Source organism: Sturnira hondurensis, unplaced genomic scaffold (genome assembly GCF_014824575.4).
Source record: "Sturnira hondurensis isolate 20B ecotype Veracruz unplaced genomic scaffold, ASM1482457v3 Scaffold0014430, whole genome shotgun sequence".
Lineage (NCBI taxonomy): Eukaryota > Metazoa > Chordata > Mammalia > Chiroptera > Phyllostomidae > Sturnira > Sturnira hondurensis.
Window position 1 is genome coordinate 1726672 of NW_028087061.1, and position 17907 is coordinate 1744578.

Sequence of the window (17907 nt, forward strand, 5' to 3'; positions counted from 1 at the left end):
AAAAAGTAAATTTTAAGTCTGACCACATGTTTCACCATTCTCAAAGGACCTCTTCAAAGGGTCTGTGAGACGAGGAATTCCTATGCCGTCATTGATGCAATGTTACCAAATATAAATGTTTCTTAAATTCAACTTATTGGCAAAATTGTACATTTAGGAGCACTAAGTACACTGTGAGACGGAGATATCTCTCACTCTTTCAATGCCAGAGATACCAAGTCGAAAAACCAGCCCGATAGGCTATGTCCTGTCAGAGGATCTGATTGAAAGCAAGCTGAACTCAGGTGCTTCCCATAAATCAACAGCTACTTATCAAAGTGTCTATTATGGACTGGGATCACAGGAAAGAAAAAAGATAGAAAAGATACATTCAAATCCTTCCTATGAATAAAAGTACTCATCCCCACCACGTGTGTTTTGGATTTAAGGTTTGAATTTGGCTCTATCAGATATGTTCTTCAAACAAGTTTCTTAATCGCTCTGAGCCTTAGTTTCTCAATATGCAAAATGCAGAAAATAAAACCTATCCCAGAGTTTAGTAAGGACTGAAATCAAATGAAACAATATAGGAAAAGTACCTCTCATTAGATGTCCATAAATGTTATTCCTTTCCCATCTTATACAGTATTGTCAAGAAGGCTGTATCTCTTAAGTAGTAATGTGGCATCTACCTGGAAAGGATCTGTCTTCGTTGTGACCATGCAGGGGAACTCCGTTATTCTCTAACATATACTTCTTGGTAATGGGCAGGGACATTAGCCGGATGTGATGGATGAGTGAGCGCCAGGTGTGAGCTCCAGAAAGTACCGGTTCTGGTGGTAACGGGCTGAAAAGTTGAATCATAAAGTAGGCAGTGAGCAAAATTAACGCCAGGGTTCCGATGACCTACAAGGAAAGACAGGAAAAGAATTAGTACTAGTCCCAGCAAACAAAATACTTAATGCCAAGAAAATAACAGTCCTCTTCTGCTATTTCCAATGTGCTTTAAGAACTAATCCATTTTCTTCAATAAGCCATTTATATTCACTTCTGAAAGCATTTAAAGTTTGAGAACCATGAGGACTGCAAGGCTCACCAAGCTTCTATCACATAACCAGGTGGTATATTTACAAACAAAAACATACACAAATAGAGTTTAACTATAAATACACAGCTTTCATCTAGGACATTTAACAAAAATAGTCAAACTTCCTAGTAACACACGGTAACAAGAATGAAGGCCAATTTACTCATAGAAAGACCAAGATGCAATGGTGGACTCGGTCACAGCACTATTTGGGGAGAAAGTTGAGGAGTTTGTGCCCCATCTAAGCTTTTCCAAGCAGAACACATTTTTACCTTATACATAGCAATAAGGAGAGGATACTGGGGTGGCGTTCTCTGAGGTTCATTCTTTTCCAGCAGTTGTCTGATAAATTTTTCAATTGCCTTTTCTGACATGCCACATTGATGGCCTGTCTGTCTCACAAAATCAACAGTCTCTGAAAGTTTGTCATAAATGCTGATCTCATTGGCAGCAAGATCCATGTCTTCCAATGCAAAATCCCTGAGAGAAAGCAAATGGAAAAGGAAAGATAGTTTCTTTAAAGTACTTTCTTTTCAAAGCTACTTGCTTTCAAACAATGCTTCTTGACCATCCGTGTGGAAAAACAGTTTTGTGCTTTCCCAATCCACTGCAGGCCAATACTTTTCTAAAACACGATGAATATGTAAGACAATCTCAAGGTGCTACACAAGTTTTTAGGTGTGACTTAAGTGTAAGCTGGTAACAAACGGTTTAGAGACCAGGGCTGGGACCCAGACACTTGAGGAACACTGGCCTCCAGCACAGTAAGTGTCCAACAGCACTGTGAAACAGCCATCCCAAATGATTTCTGAAACTTATCACAAAAGATCTGCATTGGTGATTTATTAAAATAAAAAGAAATAGAATACAGAGAATGTTGTTGATCAAGTACTTCCTTCCATTTATACCAGAGAGACCCATGAAACAAACAAACAAACAAAATTAACTTCCAAGGCCAAAAGTCTTTTTGTAAGTAAGGTTTTACTGAGACAAAAATACCAGCTAAAAAGAAGAGCGGTCTCGGTGCATAGAGTTTAAACCACCAGCAGCATGGACAGGTAGAAAAGACAACATGCTCATTGTCCCAGAGTTCTGCAAGCATTTTTATACATCAAGCAATGGCAAAGGAAGAAGAGGCACTGTGAAAAAAATTGACACTAGCTATGGGCAAAGGGGTAGGAGAGGGGGAAGCGGGGCCAACTCTGGGACAGTGGCAGAGAAGTGTCCTGTGGTCTGGCTGCGGCAGCAGTCTGAAAACAACAAGCAGGGGCTCCTGGAGTTTCAGGTGCCTGGCTAAAGTAATCCAGCAAACAGCCATCTAGAAATTAATCGAAGTTCCAACAGGCATTGGAAAAAATGTGAGCAGTCTTTTGTTAGCTAACCCCCAGGCATTAACAAACTAACAATTCTGCCTCTTTTACTCTCAGGCTTGGGCCCTGTAACTTAATTTAGAACATCTCAGAATTTTCTCCTTAACAGACCTCTTAGCAACACAAGAGGAGGACTTGATCACTGAAGGCAAGGTTCACTCCGGGGAAGGGGCTGGTTTGCTTTGCTCCTGGCAGAGCAAGGATCTCAGGCAACACAAACGCCAGGGCATGGGAGCTCTTCAGACCTTGCAGGCTGCACCCCTCACGCTTTTCCACAAATACAATTTTAGATGATAAAGGGCATTTCATTTGTATTTGACATACTTAAAAGACCAAAAATCTGTAACTAATTTCAAGATCCAATTTATTCTCATAGTTATTTTAAAGACAAATAGTTTCAAGATGTCTATAGAATCAAAGGTAAAATGGCAAAATTCTCCCTGTATCATTTGTAAAATGAATTTAGTTCTTTTAAAAAAGTGCTTTTGTTACAGAACATTATTTTTCTTGACTTATTGTAAGAAAAACAGTGCTTGGGATTTATGCTCTCTTCTATACTCTTTTTAATGCAGAAAGTCCTATTATTTCACACACTTCCTCCTCAAAGAGCATCTAATCTCAAAAACTACTGGCATGGTACAACTCTGCTTTTCAATAAGGACATGCCACCACCTGTAGAGCAGAGGACAACAGTCATGTAGGTCCAGCAGAGACAAGGAGGCCTGAAGGCCACGAGGCAGTGCACTTCAGCATCTCTCTCTTCCAACAGCACCTCCTAAGGACTCCTGTTTGGTCCTCCTTGTGACTGTAAACCTTTTAGCTCACTGGTTCTGAAGCATGCCTCCACATTAGACTCACCTACAGAGCTTTTAACGACTGCTGTTAAATAAGACTCAGACTTCTAATGGCAGGTCATCTAGACTTTGAGGACCTGGGGAAGGGCAGGAGGAATACCACGCACAAAAGAGGGTACATCCTTTCCCCAAACTGTGTGCTCTTGTTCAAACTTTTTTAAGACTACATACACCTCCATTTCAAGGTTTACATAAAATCATAGCATAAACTCTATTTAAAAATGTGTATTTTCAATAAACGCTGCTGGGACAATTTGATACCCACATGCAAATGAATACAGCTGGACCATTCCTTCTGCCTTACATAAAAATTAACTCAAAATGGATCAAAGGCCTGAACTTAAAAGGTAAAACTATAAAACTCTTAGAAGAAAATGGGAAAATTTTCAGACTTCTGGCCAAGATGGAGGCATAGGTAGACACACTGTGCCTCCTCGCACAACCAAAATAAGGACAACAAAAAATTAAAAACAAAAAACAACCAGTACTGACAAAAAATTAAACTCTATGGAAGTCCCACAAACAAGGAGTCAAAGAAGAAACATTCATCCAGACCAGTAGGAGGGGCGTCAGGCAGCTGGGTCAGGCAGGCAGCCGGGTGGAGAGGGGTAGCAACTCGGTGGCTGGCAGACAGGTGGACAGGCGCACAAGGCGGCAGTGGGCGGGCCCAGTGAGGCGTTGGATTGTGGAAGGGCATGGCACACAAGGCAGCTGGCAGACCTGGTGGACCCACATTCACGCACAGATAAACTGGACGACAATGGGGATCAAGACAGACCACACAACCTAGGGTCCCAGCGCCAGGAAATAAAGCCTCCAAACACCAATTGAAAACACGTGTGGGGGGTTGAAGTGCCAACAGTTCCTGTGAGAAACTGTCAGCCTCACAGGAGAGTTCCTTGGAGAGACCCACAGGGTCCTAGAACCTATACAAACCCACCCACATGGGAATCAGGACCAGAAGGGCCCAGTTTGCTTGGGGGAAGCAGGGGAACTGTCTGAAATCCGGCAGAGAGTGGAGCAAGTGCCATTGTTCTCTCTCGGACCCCTCCCCCACATACAGTGTCACACACAACCCCATGACTTGGGTTGCCCCACCCCTCACTACATAGCACATCAAGACAAAAAATAAGGCCCAAACAAAAGAACAGATCAAAGCTCCAGAAAAAAATATAACTGAGCAACAAAGAGATAGCCAACCTATCGGATGCACAGTTCAAAACACGGATAATCACTATGCTCACAGAATTGGTTGAATTTGGTCACAAATTAAATGAAAAAATGAAGGCTACGCTAAGTGAAATAAAGGAAAATGCACAGGGAACCAATAGTGATGGGAAGAAAATTGGGACTAAAATCAATGGAGTGGACCAGAAGGAAGAAACAGAAAAGAATGAAGAAACAAGAATTGAAAAAAAAAATGAGGAGAGGCTTAGGAACCCCCAGGACATCTTTAAACGTTCCAACATCCAAATTATTGGAGTATGAGAAGGGGAAGAGGAAGAGCAACAAGTGGAAAACTTATTTGAACAAATAATGAAGGAGAACTTCCCTAATTCAGCAAAGGAAACAGATTTCCAGGAAGTCAAGGAAGCTCAGAGAGTCCCAAAGAAGTTGGACCCAAGGAGGAACACACCAGGGCACATCATAATTACATTAGCCAAGGTTAAAATGAAGGAGAGAATTCTAGAAGCAGCAAGAGATAAGGGAACAGTCACCTACAAAGGAGTTCGCATCAGACTGTCAGCTGATTTCTCAAAAGAGACCTTACAGGCAAGAAGGGGCTGGAAAGAAGTATTCAAAGTTATGAAAGGCAAGGGCCTACATCCAAGATTGCTCTATCCAGCAAAGCTTTCATTTAGAATGGAAGGGCAGATAAAGTGCTTCTCAGATAAGGTCAAATTCAAGGAGTTCATCATCACCAAGCCCTTATTATATGAAATGGTAAAGGGACTTATCTAAGAAAAAGAAGATAAAAAATATGAACAGTAAAATGACAGCAAACTCACAATATTAACAACTACACCTAAAACAAAAACAAAAACAAACTAAGCAAACAACTGGAACAGGAATAGAACCATAGAAATGGAGATCACATGGAGGCTTAGCAACAGGGGAGTGGGAGGAGGAAAGAGGGGAAAAGGTACAGAGAATAAGTAGCATAGACGGTAGGTACAAAATAGACAAGGGGAGGGTAAGAATTGTGTGGGAATGTAGAAGCCAAAAAACTTATATGTATGACACATGGAGATGAATGAAAGGGGAGGAATGTGGGTAGGAGAGGGTGTGCAGGCTGGAGGGGAGTGAAGGGGGCAGCAATGGGACAACTGTAATAGCATAATCAATCAAATATATTTAAAAAAAAGAAAAGAAAATGGGAAAATTTTCTTGAAACTGGATTACACAATGGCTAAGATATTATTAAAAACATAAGCACCAAAAGATAAGTTGGACTATGTCGAAAATTAACAATTTTTGTGCTGCAAATGATCAAGAAAGTGAAACATCCCACAGAATGGGGGAAAATATTTCCAAATTATGTATCTGATAAGGTTCTATATTCAGGTACTTAAAGAATTCTTGCAATTCAGCCCTGACTGGTGTGACTCAGTTAGTTGGGTGATGTCCTTCCTCCAAAGCAAAAGGTCATTGGTTCAATTCCCGGTAAGGGTACATACTTGGGTTGCAGGCTCAGTTCCCAGTCAGGGCGTGTGTGGGAGGCAACCAATTGATATTTCTCTCCTTCTCTTTCTCCCTCCCTTTCCCTCTCTCTAAAAATAAATAAATAAAATCTTAAAAAAATAATTCTTACAATTCAGTAATAAAAAGACAAACAATCCAATAAAGGACTCGAACAGACATTTCTCCAAAGAAGATATACAAATGGACAATAAACTCATGAAAGACATTTAGCATCATTGGCCATCAGGGAAATACAAATCAAACCTACAGTAAGATACCTCTCCACACTTACTGGGATGGATATAACATAAAAGTCAGATAATAACAAGTGTTGGCCAAAATGCTTAGCAATTGAAACTCTCGTACACTGCTGGGAATGTACAATGGTCTAGTTGCTTTGGAAAACCATTTGGCAGTTCCTCAAAAAATTTAAACATAGTTACCATATAACTCAGTAATTCCACTTTTAAGTATGACCCCAAAAGCATTTAAAATATATTCACACAAAAACTGACACACAGATGTTCAAGCAGCACTATTCATAATAGCTCAAAAATGGAAGCAATCCGAATGTCCGTGCACTGCTGCATGGCCAGATAACATGAGGTCCGCCCACACAGTGTTACCGAACAGTAACACGGAGTGAAGTGCTGACCCACGCTACAACACAGGTAACCCTGAAAACACTAAGTAAAAGCAGACAGTCTTAAAAGACCACGTGTTATATGACTGCATTTATATAAAAAGTAAAAAATAAACACATCTATAGAGACAAAAAAGTACATTAATTAGTGGTTGTCTAGAGAAGAGGGTGGGGAGGAATGGGAAATAACTGTTGATAGCTACAGGGTTTCTGTCTAGAGTGACAAAAATGTCCCAAATTTAAATTGCGGTGAGGGCTGCACAACTGTGTGAATATACTAAAAACCACTGAATTGTGTATTTTAAGTGGGTGAAGTTTTTGGCATATACATTACACCTCAATAAAGACTTTTTTAAATGTATATTTATAGAATTTGAGCTTACCCCTGTTATGGCATTTATTCCGTTGTTGTGATTCTGCTAAATTACTTGACCTACTTCCTCAACCCCAAAATTAGAAGATCGAACCAGAAGGTTTTAAAAATGTAGCTCTAAAATTTTAGAAATGTATAAACACTTCAGGAAGGAGAACAAATTCAATTCACTAGAAACTAAAGACTTATGTCCAATCACATTCCCATATGACCATTCCCAGTTACGCGGTCCTATGTGCTGCGCACGGTCTGTGCTAAGCACTCCAGAAACATTATCTCAGTCAAGTCCTTAGAGCAATTCCACACGGAAGGTGTGATTAATCCCATTTCACAGATGCTGAACCTAAGGCTCAAAAGGTTTCATTACTCCCCAGGACACGAACCCAAGTGTGACTTCAGGCGTGGTGCTTTTAACCTGTATGCAGGCTGCCACCCTTACCAAGTATTTTCCTATTCTGAGACGGCGGTTCCAAACCACAGCACCATGGGCCTTGATTATCACAACTGAGTGGCTGAGAACTGGGCAGTTACCAGCAACAAAGAGCCCTGGAAAAAGAATAAAGCCATTACTTATTACAACAGTTTTCACATCTTGGTTTTGCGGACTAATGATTCCAGAGATATATTTTTCCTAGTAAATTAACAAAGATGTTCTAAGCAACCAACCAAGCAGGCATAATGTTCATTTAAGCACACTACAATAAATTATCCAACATTACCTAGTCAAAATCAATTAAAACTCCGTAGAAGGCTGGTGGAGAGCAGAGGGAATTGTAGAAAAAATATAGTAAAAACTTTTGAAAGAATTGGGCGGTGGGGCACACGTAGGACCCCCAGGCAGAGGAGAACGTAACACTGGTGTATGCAACAGAGTGAGGCTAAAAGGAGCAACCATCATCATTTTTGACGACTCTTACAACTTTGGTAAACCTCTGCCCACTTTTGATAGACATAACAATCTCACTAAACTCCTAGTTTAAATTGCAAAAACAATAATTTCTTTTTTATAATCCAAGTACACAATGACATTACAATACTGAATGTATTTTTTGCAAACTGTACATCCTTCTTCCCTGATATTCTAATATACTTCCCAAGTTATTAGAAAGGTGGTCACTGATAATTTAGTGAAATTTCTAAGAGCATGTGGGAGTCTTGATAATAAGCCCTCCTTTTGCCTTTGGTTCTCAACTAGGGGGATCCTGCCCCCGATCCCCCACTGGGGACCTCTGGAAAGTCTGCAGATGTTTCTTACTGCAATACTTGAGGGGTTCTACTGGCATCTAGTGGATATGATGTTAATTAGACAACAAAAGCCTTGTCTTAGGTTGGTTTCACACTGCCAGAGCAGCTCCCTCCCTGCGATCTACTGAAAGTCAGCCCTCAGACACAACAGTTTGTATAAAAATAAAACCATATCCCTTAAAAAAATCAAATATAAAGTCATGGCTAAACATCAAGTATGTGGAGACTGAGTGAAATCAGCTGAGGCTTGTTATAATCCCTTTACATCTAGAAAGCAGGTCCAACTCTGGCAGAAATGAGTTTTGCCATAGAGGGATGTTCTGAAGAGTGAGTTTGACTCTTAACAGTGGCTTGTACCTGCCAGGGCATAGGCAGGATCACTAGCAGCATTACAAAAAATAGGGTTTCACGCAGGTCCCACCCTGGACATGCTGAACTGTGAGAACCGCTGGGAGAGTGGTTCTCCCTGCTGACCAGAGGAACCCCTGCAACGAGGAGACACTGCTTTGGAACAGTTCTCAACTAGGGGTGATTCTGCTCCCCAGGGGAGATTTGGTGATATATGAGATATTTTTGATTGTCAAAACTGAGGGAGTACTAGGGGGTGAAGACTAAACACCCTGCAACGCACAGGACAGACCCCACAACAAGGAATTGTCCTCCTCAAAACGTTAAATGATCACTGAGATAGCTAAAGCCTGCTTTCAAGAGAGCGCTGGGGGAGGTAAGCCAGGGGGCTGTCCACTTTTGAAGGAGTACTTCAAGAACAGGAGGAAGAAACTGAGAGCTCTAATGAAATGTTCTCCAGAACTCCTTCTGGGTCTAACTGTAGGAAAAAACAACAGAGTTGTAATAGAATGACTCTAATAAAACTTATCAATAAAAATGCTTCAGGCAGAAAACAGGTTAAGAGATCAGACTAAATGTAAACTCCTTTGCCCTGTTTAATGCAGAATTCCTCTAGGGACAGAAATATGTCCTAAATACTGATGTAACAAAAGCCTGGAGGGTCTCAGCTTTCCAAACTGAACAACTATGCCAGCTCAACTATATCTCACTCTCAGAGGTAATGCTGACTCATTTAGATAAAACATGAACGAGGAAACATTATAGTTGAGAAATAAAGTTCCAAAAGCCCATCTAAATACATCCCAATCTTCAATAATGGGCGCAATATCCATAGAAATATTTTGCTTCTCCCCTACTAGGCTCTTTAGTATTATGCTACCCATGTAGTATGATAATCCATTGTTTAGTGTTATAATATATTCTATTATATTTGTCCAATGATTCCCATTAATTGAAGATACGTTCTACTACAGGGGAAAAATGTGGTCTTTGGATTATAATAAAAACTATTAAGAAATAACAGACATATTTAAAGAAAAATTAATTGATAAAACATAACTTAAAAGAGTAGCAATTGAAAACTAAAATAAGTACTTAAACTTTACAACTGAGAGAATTCTATATTTTCACTTTTATCATCACTTGAACCTAACGGTCCCCTTTCTGGCCATCTGCCCAATGAGATTTGAAGAGTCTGGGACTTTCTCCACTCGCTGAAAATATGCCTCTTCGTTATTTTCCCAACTTTTTATGTTGAAAATTTCAAGCCTCCAGAAACACTGAAACAGACAGTGAACATCTGTATATCCTCAGATTCACCAATTGTTAACACATGGCCGTATTTGCTTTTTGTTTGTCTCTGTTTTTGCCAGAACCATTTGAAAGTTAGTTGTGACACATCACAAAATCACTTCTAAATGTTTCAGGATGTATCTTCTAAGAATAAGGACATTATTTTCTAGAACATTAGGCATCATTATCATAACTATTAAAATGACTAATTCTCTAATGTTACCTACTATCCAGTCCATAGTCCAATTTCCCTTACTGTCCCTCCAAAAAGGCCATATTGCTTTTTAAAAAAAATCGATTTGAGAGAGAGGGGGGAGGGAGAGAAACATGAATTTATTGCTCTACTTGTTTATACATTTATTGGTTGATTCTTGTAGGTGCCCTGACCGGGGATTGAACCGCAACCTCAGTGTATCAGGACAACGCTCTCACCAACTGAGCTACCCAGCTAGGACCCACATTTCTTTTTAGAAATCTAGGACCCAACCAAGGTGTCACACATTACAGTTAGCTGTTGGGTCTCTTTGGTCTACTCAAATCTAGAACAGATTCTGGTTTTTCTTTTTTCTCTTATGACATCGACATCTTTGAAGCAGGAGCCCCCACATTACAAAATTTATATCTACTTGCTCCTATCCTCACCTTTTCCACTTTTCACTATTTAAAAAATAATAATGCTTCCCCTTTAGACTTCCAATGCATGCACTCTATTCTCTTTGGAGCCAAGCTCAAAAAAAGCATCACTTCATCTTAAGTCTCCATTCATTTATTAACCTGCTAAAATCGTATTTCTGTCCCCCTCACACCACTGATAGTGCTTTCACTAAGGCCACTAATGACAAGTCCCAAGGACGTTTTTTAGTTACCAACTTACCTGATCGCCCTGCGGCAGCTGCTGTGGCTTATCCATTAACCCTTTCAAGTGCTCTCAAACCTTGGCGTAATTCTCTAGTTCTCTTCCCAGAGTCTATGTGCCTGAATGTTGGTATTAATCATAGCTGTCCTTGACCTTCTTATTCCCTCCATGGCTTTAACAACCAGCTATTAGTGAGTCCCAAATCTCTTCCCCAATCTAGAAAAGTCTCCCAAACTCAAGACCCAAATTTCCTACAGTCCCCTACATGTAATGTGACCATAACTGATTTATTTTTCTCTGCAACTGGTTTCTCCAACTACATGCCTTCTCTTAATAGAAACATCAGTTCTCCAAATTTAAAACCTCTCCTCCTCCTTTCTCATCCTCACCAGTAAATAAATCACTAAATCATCAATTCTACCTCTATCATTCTCACATTCATCACCTCCTCTTTAGCTCTACATTAACGGCAGTTAAGGCCATAAACCTCTCTCCCAAGGACCATCACAAAGATGTATTTAATCCCTACACTTTCAGGTTATCTCCTCTTGGCTAATCTACCCTTGATCCTCTGCACAAGTTATTTGTCTGTAACACAAATTGGTCCACATTACTCACCTATTTAAAACTCCTTCCTTGATTCTACATGCCCGGCTGGGGAACAATTAAGCATGGTGGTTAAGAATACAGGCACTGGAGTTGGAAAAAGCTGAATGAAATACCAGATTCTCCATCTACTGTGTGGCCAGGAGACGGTACTGAACTTCTCTAAGCCCCAGTTTTTATTTAAAAAATGGGAGTAAGTATGCACGTCTTTCCAACAGTGTTGTTAAGGAATTCTAAAATGATGTATGTAAAACATGTGTCCCAATACTCAAATTAAATACTTACTATTTGTTATAAGATTAAGTCCAAATTACTTAGCAAGGCCCTTTATAATGTGGTCACTGCCTACCTGTTCAGTCTCATTTCCCATTCCTTCTTCACTAACATAATGTTTCGCATCTTTTTCTTTTGTACATATAATTCCCTCTGCCTACAAAGCCTAGCCCCCACTTCTTTGTCCAACGATTGAACTCTTTCTTCCAACCTTGATTTTTAAACCTTTCCAACTTTGAACCTTAAACACAACTCTATCACTTTGTATTACATCTATCTTATCTTTCTCTCTCACACACACTAAATTTTTTCTCGAAAGCAGAGATAAATAGGGACAATAACAACATGAGGAACTAAAAACAGACATGCAAATTCACCTAAGAAATGTGGAACCTCATCAGTATCTATGGAACAAATTTACAGAAAGGACCTAAGCCCTGGCTGTTGTGGTTCAGTGGACTGAGTGCCAGCCTGCAAAGCAAGGGGTCACTGGTTTGATTCCCAGTCAGGGCCCATGCCTGGGTTGCGAGCTTTGTCTCCAGTGGGGGGTTGTGTGAGAGGCAACCACACACTGATTTTCTCTCCCTGTCTTTCTCCTTCCCTTCCCCTCTAAAAACAAATAAATAAAATCGTTTTTATTTATTCATTTCACTGTCTATTCCTTTATTTTTAAAATATATATTAGCCTAATGAAGGTTTGGGTGGGCAGGTCAGGACCCTTATATTGAATATTTTCTGTGGTGTTGTCAGTTAGCTGTGAAGGAGGTGATTAAACCTGGGTCTTGAAAATTGCTTTGGTCCAAAGCAGAAAGGGCCTAACAGGGCAACCAGGGCCTCTCTCTGTTTGGGAGAGCAAGTCTGTTTATGCAAGTTGGGCTATGAACTTCAGTCAAAACTTCGATATAGTGAAAGAGACCGAGTTTTGCTACCCTAAAGTTCCTTTGGGGATATTAATTTTAAGTTGGTAATTAAAAGACTTAAAGCACCTTTGACTGCCCCTCCCCTCACTTTCCTACCTAAGAGAGTCAGATGGAAAAACAAGCTTCAGGAAGGGAACCTTAATAGAATCACCTTAGCTTTAGACTGGAAGACTCCAAGCAGGAGCCAATCCCTTCCACCACCACAACTGTTTTCTGGGTTGCCTAGCAAAAACTAACCTGCCAAGGGTATTCCACTCATCCTCAACTACTTGTAAATCACTCAACCTCACTTTTCAAATCTAAGATTCCACCCCCCACCTTTGTCCAAAATGATGAATATGCCTATTTGCCTTACTGTCTTGGGGCATTTCATGCTTATGTGAATTCTCTGCACATACGTACTAAAATTTTGGTCTTCTCCTGTTAATTTGATTATTAGCCCGGCTAGAAAAACTTAGAAGATGGGAGGGAAAATATCACTTTATATTTTATATTATAACCCCCACAATTTCAAAGTTGAATTTAGGTTAAGGCATGTTGTTCCTTAGAAAGTGTGATAACTCAAAACTCAAACAAACTAACAAAGAGATGTTCATATGAGGTTCCACCATGTGAACAACCAAATGATCACCCAGATAAAGTCATAATACCTCAAAGTCGTCTCTACTATAAGGTGATGAGGAAATATATTTTTGAATGCCAAGGCTATGTGGGCTCTCAGAGCAGAAAACGTGGCTTTTGTAAGGTTATTGGCCTTCAAATACTATGGAATGAAGTAGGTGAATTCCTTGTACTAAAAGGCAATTACATGCCCTGACTAGTGTGGCTCAGTGGATGGAGCACCGGACTGCAAACGCGGTTGGATTCCCAGTGAGGGCACATGCCTGGGTTGCGGGCCAGGTCCCCGGTAGGGGGCGTGCGAGAGACAACTATACGGTGATGTTTCTCTCCCTCTCCCCTTCCTCCCCCACTGTCTAAAAATAAATTAAGAAAAATAAAAGGCGATTACAAACAGCTCATTTATTCAGGTCAATACACCAAGTCAGGGTGTATACATACTCCTTTTGGAAGTTCAAATGCCATGCTCATCACAATCCAAATTCACACTGGAAAAAAAAAACCCTCTTTAACAACTAGAAAGATGTTTCGGAGGGGGTCAGAGAATCTTACCTCAATATACAAAAAAATAGAAATCTGTCAAAAGGGCAGTGAAACCTACATTTCGCTAGCATCTCTCATGTTTTGGACACCGCTGCAGTGGCTGCGAAACAAGTAGGGTCGACCTCACTTTGCTATTAAAGGGAGAACGAAGGAAAATAGGGGAGATGTTTTAAGGGAGTGGACTCCGGACAGTTGCTGGGGGATGCCATCAGTCTGCAAAACGCCAGAAGCTCAAAAAAGGTGTCAGCGTAGGGACAGGAGGTGGCTGTGGGGGCAGGGGAGGGGTTGAGCGAGAATGTCACAAACGGGCGCGGCGGCGACGCTGTCACTGAGCGACCTCTCCCTCCCGGCCTCGGGCCCCAGTCACTCACATGCAGGGCCCGCGCCCCCCAGCGCTCCTCCCGCCTCGGGACAGCAGCTGCCGGGCTAGAAGCCGATCACTTCCTGCTTCACAGCGCACAACCCGGAAGCAACCCCCAAGCTACAGGCGATACCGCCTGCTCTAGGGTAGCTCCTTCACTCAGACTCGCGCTTCCGCCAAAAACGGAACGTGCGTTGTCGGGAATTCTCGCGATATCTGGAGAGCACGGGTTCTTGCTCCCCCTGGTGTTCACTTTTTCCTTTTCAGTGCTTCCCAGTCCTTGTCAGATTCTGTGGTCTACCTCCGCTAACACAGACTAAGTACCCGAATTGATTAATTCAACAAGCGTTAATTGAGCCCTCTACTGCATGCCAGGTAGCGTGACAGGCATTAAGGGGTAGGTAGGAAACGAATACGTAAATGGAGGGCAGGCCTTTACCTAGGGGAGCTCCATGTCTAAAAACGAAAAAATAGAGCATATAACTCAAATTTACATACGGCCCACTCAGTATTTTTTGAGACTGACTTTGTGCCGAACATTGCTAAGCACTTTATATTAGTGAAATCGCCCCAACGACCCTATGAAAAAATGCACCCTACAACATTTTCCCTCAAGCTGAGGCTTATGGAAAGGTTAACTCGTTGAGGTTACATACGGGTTGTGATTTGAACCCAGGCTACTTATCTTGCCCTGCCTTCAGTGCTGAAGATTTGAATTGCTTTCTACAAGAGATCTGCAAACAAAATTGCTTTTCTACAAGAGATCTGCTTCTGGGTTCAGACTAATAAAGCGACAGCTACAAAGGCAGTGTGATATTGTGGCAGGAATGGGCAAACCAATTAAGCAGAACAGAGAAACCAAAACCAGAACCACTCAGCCCTGGCTGGTGTAGCTCAGTGGATTGAGCTCGGGCCTGTGAACCAGACGATCGTGGATTGATTCCCAGTCAGGGCACATGCCTGGGTTGCAGGCCAGTTCCCCGCAGGGGCCAGTTCCCAGCAGGGGATGCATGAGAAGCAACCACGAGAAGCAACCGCACATTGATATTTCTCTCCCTCTCTCCTTCCCTTCCCCTCTAAAGATAAATAAATAAATAATATTAAAAAAAAACAAAACAGAACCACTCATATTTAGACACTTGCTTCATGACAAAGAGACTAACAAAGACTAACAAAGGAGTGAGGAAAGGATAATACATTCAATAAATGGTGCTGGGTCAGCTGCGTATACAATAGGGAAAAATAAAACTTGACTCCTGCCTCACATCATGTACTAAAATAAATTCTATTTAGATCCATATGAGAAAAACAAAGCAAAACTTTAAAGCAGCTCTATCCAATACTGTCACCATGCAAGTGACTACTGAATGCTTGAAACGTGGCTAGTAGGAATTGAGATGTTCTGTAAGAAAAAATGGATACATTGGACTACATTAAAATTAGAAACCTCTGATCATCAAAAGACACAATGAAAAGAATGAGAAGGCAAGCTGTAGAGTAAAAGAAACTAACAAAGAGGTTGTGTCTGGGATATATAAAAGAACTCTGCAAATTTTTAAAAAAGCCAAATAGAAAAATGGTCTGAAGATTTGAACACAAAAAGAGGACATCTAAATGGCAAATACACATGTGAAAATGTGTTCAATTTCATTAATCATTAATTGTCAGGCAAGTGATCACTAAGATAAGATAATATACAGGCTCCAGAATTACTTAATGAAAAAGATTGGCAAGTGTTGGCAAGGGAGCGAAGCAACAGCAACTCACACACTGCTGGTAGGACTGTAAATTGCTACAGTCATTTTGGAAAACAATCTGATGTTAACTACCAAATTGTAATATATACTTAACCTACTACCCAGCAATTCTACTTCCAGGTATGCACCTCCCAAAATTCATGCACAAGTGCAAAAAATGCATACAAGAAAATATTATTAATAACATCATCATTTATAACACAGTATGGAAATATCCCAAATGCCCATCACCAATAAAATAAATACATCATAGTATATTCATGCAACAGAATACACAGCACTGAAAAAATGAAACGATGTCCACTACATACAACAACATGGATATATCTCACAAATATGTTAAACAAAAGAATATGGAGACATAAATACTTTATGACTCCATTTATATGAATTTTAAAATCAGGGAACTAATTTATAACTACCGTGCTTTAGGACTATAAGACGCATCCCCCCAATTTGGGAGGAAAAGGGTAGCTTGCTGTGGAGGAGGGGCGTGGCGGCTGTGGAGGTTACTAAATATTTTACCACATTTTTTGCTTCAAAAATTTTTTTCCTATTTCCCTCCTCTAAAACCTAGGTGGGTCTTACGGTGCGGTGTGTCTTATAGTCCTAAAATATCTATAAATTTAGAAAGTAGTTACCTTTGGGGAGTGGGGAGAAGCAATGATTGATGGGGGTGCTTCTGTGGAGCTGGAACACTTTTTTGCCTGTTTTGATGATGGTTGCACAGGTGGATTTATTTTGTAATAATTAACTGAACTGTGACGCTTAGTACCTGTCCACTTTTCTGGATTTATGCTATACTTCAGTTTAAATTTTCACTTAAAAAAAGTGCTCTGGGGGCTCCAGATACCCTAAAAAGCCCATGTCTTTCTGGCCCTTTGTATCACCTGAGCAACACTTCCAATATACAAATCTGATTCTGTCATTTCGCGAGTCCCTGTTGCCCTCAGAATCAAGATCCAGGATCCTTTATGATTCCCTTACACTCAACTCTAGGACAGCCAAAGAAATTTCTGACTTCCCAGGCTTTTTATAATTTTCCAGATCTTCAAAGATCTGGAAACTTCTCCTGGCTTCAACATTTTCCAGATCTCAGCTCAGGTAATCACTCCCAAAGAGATCTCTGACCACCTAGAGCCAGCTCTGGAGCAACCAGAGCTCAGGAAGCACAATGTGCTTCCTTATTACAGCTCTCATGTCACTCTCCTGTAGCTGTGAGTTTAACTGTCTTTCTCTCCTAGAACATGAATTCCTCTGGGGCTGAGCACAGTGCATGTGACCCACCTCTATCTTCCTCAGGACCTAGCAGCTGGTAGGTGTGCCAGGAAAAGATTAAGGGAGAAACTGAGCTTGGACATGGCCAGTAAGGATTTGGACATTAGAGTGTGAAAATGAACATTTTAGGGGCATTTTGGGAACCTGGTATGTTAATCTATCTGGCTGAGGCCAAGGCTACTCATAGAAGAAAAAACTATCTTTAAAGATCACTTCTGCATAGACAGGAAGGTCTTAAATGTTAGGACTTTAATCTGTGGGCAATGGGGAGCCACTGCAGGTTTTTGAGCAAGGGTGTGACATGATCAGAGCTCTGCTATGGACATACACATCCAGTGGAGGAGAAAGGCTAGATTGGAAAAGAAAAAATTAACATTGGAAAGTTCAAGGGAAAAAACAACTTTGATGATCTAGATAAAATGATGGGAGAATGAGAATTTACTTAAGAAACATTTCCCAGGTAAAACAGCTCAGAAATGCTGCCAGGTAGGAGAAAAAGCTCAGAAGACAGCAGGAGAAAGGCGTGGGTTCTAGGACACAAGAAATCCTGGTAGGCTCGGAAGCTGATTGCTTTCTCCTGTTACTCAGAGTCTTCCACTTAAAACCTGGTTGGTGTAGAGTGAGAACAGATCATGAGTATGTAAGTGCTTGGTAACCAATAGTGTGTGGGGGGATGTGGCTGAGAGAGTGTAAGGAGTCTGGTGACCCTGGCTGGTGTGGCTCAGTGGGTGGGCATCATCTGGCAGAGTCACCAGTTTGATTCCCAGTTACACACATGCCTGGGATGCTGGCCTGTCCCAGGGGGTATGTGAGAGGCAACT

General features: G+C 41.0%; 1 protein-coding gene and 1 long non-coding RNA gene across 7 annotated transcripts in view; both read right to left on the reverse strand.

Moving 5' to 3' along the window:
- Positions 1–14228, reverse strand: part of CUNH6orf89 (chromosome unknown C6orf89 homolog) — a 30242-nt gene extending 16014 nt beyond the window's left edge. The window contains exons 1-4 of one of the 6 annotated variants that reach the window (XM_037063288.1): positions 14062–14226; positions 7428–7534; positions 1339–1546; positions 672–885 (exon numbers count right to left, since the gene is read on the reverse strand). In XM_037063288.1, the coding sequence (XP_036919183.1) occupies positions 672–885; positions 1339–1527 (403 nt within the window). In that variant the 5' untranslated portion in view covers positions 1528–1546; positions 7428–7534; positions 14062–14226. Of the gene's footprint in view, positions 1–671; positions 886–1338; positions 1547–7427; positions 7535–14061 lie in introns of those variants that run through there. The other 5 variants (XM_037063287.1, XM_037063291.1, XM_037063289.1 and 2 more) reach the window with 5 other exon arrangements.
- On the reverse strand, positions 13531–14055 carry LOC118998958 (uncharacterized). Its single transcript, XR_005069007.1, has 2 exons — positions 13749–14055; positions 13531–13635 (listed from the first exon to the last, which is right to left on the reverse strand). It is a non-coding gene; the product is annotated as an uncharacterized LOC118998958 (long non-coding RNA).
- Positions 14229–17907: the final 3679 nt, after the last annotated feature.